The 5588-nt window shown below is 35.7% G+C and overlaps 1 protein-coding gene across 1 annotated transcript; it reads left to right on the forward strand.

Annotated features, from left to right (window-relative positions):
* The first annotated feature begins 248 nt into the window (after positions 1 to 248).
* Positions 249 to 2597, forward strand: LOC141673947 (uncharacterized). Its single transcript, XM_074480674.1, has 8 exons — positions 249 to 322; positions 416 to 753; positions 921 to 1298; positions 1408 to 1415; positions 1503 to 1596; positions 1745 to 1752; positions 1959 to 2048; positions 2190 to 2597. The coding sequence occupies exons 1-8, from the start codon at positions 249 to 251 to the stop codon at positions 2595 to 2597; spliced, it is 1398 nt and encodes a 465-aa protein (XP_074336775.1).
* Positions 2598 to 5588: the final 2991 nt, after the last annotated feature.

Raw genomic sequence — 5588 nt, forward strand, 5'->3', positions numbered from 1 at the left:
CTTGGTGGTGACAAATCGAGGCATTTTAAACAGACATAAGAGTCTACAACTGCATGTTCCAATTCACTTCCACCGGTGGTAAGATTGATAACTCAATAAACAGAGGTAGCTCACCATATTATTTTCGCTTACAAGGTCAAAACTATCATTTGGTTGGGAGTTTAGTACCGCTGGATGGATCTTGCCCCAAATTTTGCCAGCTCTATATATACGACACACAGAATGAGGTTGAGAATAGAATCAATGCAATGGGAGGTGCTTCTGACAATGTTGATCCAGATATTGTCGAGGAACTTTTAAGTATGTTAGACAAGAACAATGGGTTAGTCAAACCTTTTCGCATGGCTCAAAATTAGTTTAAAAATGAAGATCTGGATGAGTTTAAGTTAGTCCTCATATCATTTCAATCTTCTAGCGGGAGACCAAACCATATTACTCCATCTAATGAAGTTATCGCTTTCATTGTTAGTGATAATACGGATACCGGTGGTTTTAGAGACACGGTTGAGAATTCCAAACCAGAAGGATTGAAGAGGATATATGAAACAGATCCACATTACATGCAGTTGCAATATCCACTACGGTTTCCTTGGGGAACCGAGGGGTATCATAAACGTATACCTCTGATAAACAATAAATACTCTGAAATAGAGAATTTAGATAATGAAGACCTTGATCCTGACTCAAAACAAAGGCGACATGTTTCACTAAGAGAGTATTATTGTTACAAGATTATGATACAAACTTCTGAAGGTATTTTTTAGAAGTAAGCAATGTGATAAGATATAAAATGCGTAATGAATTAGTGCATATTCTCACCATCGTGTCATTAATTACAGGTTCAACGTCACACCTTGCCGGAAGTTTGTGGCAATAATACGTTGTGGATCGGTTTGCTACCATTGAACAATATAGATTAGACTGGGTTTCAACACATCAAACTACCATCCGTGCTGATTTGTATAATTCTGTATGTGATGCTCTTAGTAAAGGAGACCATGATCCAATGCATGTTGGAAAAGCTGTTATACTGCCTGCTTCATTCACTGGATCTCAACGATACATGTCTCAATACTTTAAGGATTCATTGGCGATATGTCGTGCAATTGGTCATCCATCCTTATTTCTCACAATGAATTGCAACTCAAAGTGGCCAGAGATACAAGAACTGCTTAAATTGTTGCCCAATGTTAATCATGTTGATGCACCGGATATTGTTTCTCGCGTGTTTAAACTGAAGCTTGATCAACTATTAGATTTGATTAAAAAGAAGAACTACTTTGGAAAGTGTATAGGAGGTAAATTTATTTTATTGGACACCGATAATTTTACATTTAATTTATTAAATCATATCCACACATGTATAGATTTAATGACATATTTTTTCTTTGCTTATGTTTTGCACAGTTATGCATGTAATTGAATTCTAGAAGCGTGGTTTTCCACACGTGTATATGCTAATCTGGCTGAGCCCTGAAAGCATACCTACTTCTATTGAAAAGGTTGACCAGTTGGTTTCTGCTGAAATACCAGATAAGAATTCTGATCCAATAGCTTATAAAGCTGTTAAAAACTACATGATGCATGGACCCTGTGGTAAAGACTTATACACATCTCCATGTATGGTAAAAGGAAAATGCATGCATCATTTCCCAAAGAGATGTGAATAAATAGAATGATACATATATTCCATAATAAGTCTATTTTATTATTAATGTCGACGCATGTAATTTTTTTTTTGCAGATTTAATGGTAATACCTATTTTGACGATTATGGTTTTCCTATTTATTGGAGGTGTAACACTCGTATAGTTATCAACAAAAAAGGGATCAACCTTGACAATCAATTTTTAGTTCCATACAATCGAGATCTTATGTTGCGGTTTCAGTGTCATATAAATCTGAAAATTTGCAACAGTTCAAGATTGTTGAAATATCTCTTCAAATACTGTTTGAAGGGTCATGACACTTCTACAATGTTGTTGAAGAAGAAAAGTAACAAATCAGGGAATGAACAAACTGCAAGATTCGTGAAGAATTTGGATGAGGTAAAGAATTTTCTTGATGGTAGATATGTTTGTGCATCTGAGGCATCCTAGAGGATTTTTGGGTTTGACATTCACCATCGTTTCCCAAGTGTTGAACGCTTACCAATACATTTGCCCGGTCAGAAGTACTTGAATTTTCAGAGTTCTGCAGATTTGGAGAATGTGTGCAATAACGCTACTTCTAAAAAAAGTAAACTAGAGGCTTGGTTTGTAGTTAACAGTGAATTTCCACAAGCTCGAAATTTTACGTATTCTCACTTTCCCACCCATTTTACATGGATAAAGAAAACTGCTAAGTGGAATCTTAGACAAAGAGGTGATGTGGTTGGGAGGTTAGCAGAGATTCATGCAACAACTGGTGAATTATTGTATCTTCAAATGTTGTCACTTAGATGTAAAGGTGCTTTATCTTTCACTCAGCTGCGAACTATTCATGGAACTACATATGATACATTTAAGGAAGCATGTGGTGTTCTTGGTCTATTAAATAATGACAAGCAGTGGCATGATGCTTTGGAAGAAAATGCATTCTCAGCTATGCCAATCTAAATTCGGGCTATGTTTGTTAACATCCTGGCAAATTGTTTTGTGTCTGATCCGCTTGCGCTATGGGAAAAACATTGGCCAGCATTGTTAGACAATGTTTTTTATATGAGGCGCAAGATTTCAGATAACATTCATTTAACATTGTCTGAGTATGAAATCCAGAACTGTGCTTTAGTAGGTGTGTGATCATTATTAAATACATGATACGTCCGTTACTTTGTAGTATTACTTTTATTGTTTTTAATTAGATGTCGGAACATTTACCAATTTTTTTTGTGCAGAGATTGAAAAGTTGTTAAATGATGTTGGTAAGTCCTTAAGAGATTTTCATATGATGCCATTTCCCGACGAACGATTTTTTCACATTTTTGTCAATCGTCTCATTGTTGAGGAAACTAGCTACAATAAAGAATAATTGAGAATTAATCACGAAAAAGCTCATAAAAATCTGAACTCAAGGTAGCTGGATGTATATAATGCAGTTGTTGATAATGTAAACAAAAATAAAGGTGGAATTTTTTTATTTACGGGACTGGTGGATAAGGTAAAATGTTCCTTTGGCAAACTTTTCTTCACGTTTTTGATCAAAAGGAAAGATTGTTCTTCCAGTTGCAGGCTCCGAAATTGCTGCTACACTTCTTCCTGGTGGCCGAACAGCTCATTCTAGGTTTAAAATACTGCTTAAATTAGATCAGAGTTCTATTGCTGGAATAAAACATGGTACAGACATTGCAGAGTTGATGCAGCACACAAGTCTTATAATATGGGATGAAGCTCCAATGCAGCATCGCTATGCATTTGAAGCCGTGGATAGAAGCTTGCGAGACATAATGGCTGCCGTTGATGTAGAACGAGGAAGAAGACCATTTGGTGGTATTAAAGTTGTTTTTGGTGATGATTTTTTACAAATATTACCTATTTATCCTAAGGCCGGAAGGGCTGAAACAGTGAATGCATCATTTAACAAATCCTGGCTTTGGAAATCTTTCTTCTCAGTTAGAACATGAGATTACATTCAGGTAATTCTGAAGCTAGAAATAAAGTAATAGCTGACTTTAGTAAATGGAAACTTGAGATAGGAGACTGAAAAGTTGAATGCATTGATACTCATCGTGCAGATGTTGAAACTGAGTTTGTAGATCTTGATGACTATGTTGTCAGGAGTCCCTTGAAAAGTCCCATAAAAACCCTAATTGACATTATATATCCAGATTTTCAGAATAATATGCATTCACAGGAGTATCTATGATCGAGATCTATTTTGACTCCAACAAACGTTATAGTTGATGACATCAATGCGCAGATTCTTGAAAGAGTTCCGGGTAATGTGCATACTTAACTCAGTTAAGATTCAATTGAAGATAGGGGCGTTGATGATAATGACTTTTATTCATCATTTCCAGTAGAGTATCTGAACTCCATTAATATGCCATGTATGCCTAAAAATGAGCTGAAAGTAAAGGTTGGAGTTGTTGTTATGTTGATGAGGAATTTAAATCAGATTATGGGTCTATGCAATGGTATAAGGATGATAGTTACTGGATGCAAAAAAATAGTATAGAATGTTAAATTATCTGTGGATCTCAAGTTGGTACGAAACATCTAATTCCAAGAATTGATATGGTCCCAACAGACACGAATTGGCCATTTGAATTTAAAAGAACACAATTTCCTCTCCAAATATGTTTTTCCATGACTGTGAACAAGAGCCAAGGACAATCATTGGACACAGTTGGATTGTATCTTCCTCGGCCCGTATTTTCTTATGGTCAGTTATACGTTGCAATATCACGTGTTACATCTCCAGAATGACTACATATTCTTATTGATGACGATAATGGGAAAAGCTCCCATATTACATCAAATGTTGTGTTTGAAGAAGTTTTCTATAACCCTCCTAAATTGTGATTGTTAGATATATTTGATAATGTCATGGCTAATATAATTTATGTTTAGATTTCAGATCTTACTTAACAGGACAAATCAGTACTTAACTGTTGATCAGTACTTATACTGGAAGTCAGGACTTAAGGATATCAGTACTTATATTATCAGGAGATAATCATCAGAAGTTAGATATCAGAACTTAAGTGCTGAAGGATGATCAAAGAAAGGACAGTAGCTGATTAAAGGAAAGAAGATCGAGATAAACATAAGAAGAGATATGCATGAAGAAGGAATTCCGTGAAGAATGGAATACTTGGAAGAAAAGATATCTGATTAATATATTTTAGGAAGCAGAATTATATTCCATATCAATTAGCAATTATCTTGTAACTGTGTAGTATATAAACACAGACATAGGGTTTACACTAAAAGTGTTAATATATTCGAGAAGATTATTCATTGTAACCCTAGCAGCTCTCGTGATATTTGTTCATCACTGAGAGGTAACAGTTCCATACTGTAACAGAGTTTATTGTTTCAATAAAGTTTGTTTTCTATTACTTAATATATTAAAGTTCGATTTGATTGTATTATACACTGTATTCACCCCCTCTATAGTGTGTGTGACCTAACAAGTGATATCAGAGCCAATCTGTTAACACACATACAGCTAAAGATCTATACACAATCATGTCTGACACAGAAACTCCAACTAAGCCTACCAAAACTGAAGAACCTCAAAAGCCACAAATTCAAAGTCGGTATGAGACTATCAGGGTTCCCATACTGAGATCATCTGAATATCCCATATGGAAGGTAAGGATGACCATGTTCCTGGAAGCAACAGATCCAGAATACCTTGATAGAATCAAGGAAGGCCCTCACAAACCAACCAAGCTCGCTGTTGCAGTTGCAGGTGAAGCAGCAAAGACCATACCAAAGGAGAAGAGTGATTATACTGCTGAAGATATAGCATCAATTGCTAAGGATGCCAAGGTATGACACTTACTGCATAGTGCCATTGATAATGTAATGTCAAACAGGGTAATCAACTGCAAGACTGCTAAGGAGATATGGGATGCTCTGGAAACAAGGTGTCAGGGAACG

This window comes from Apium graveolens, chromosome 7 (genome assembly GCF_009905375.1).
Source record: "Apium graveolens cultivar Ventura chromosome 7, ASM990537v1, whole genome shotgun sequence".
NCBI classification, from domain to species: domain Eukaryota; kingdom Viridiplantae; phylum Streptophyta; class Magnoliopsida; order Apiales; family Apiaceae; genus Apium; species Apium graveolens.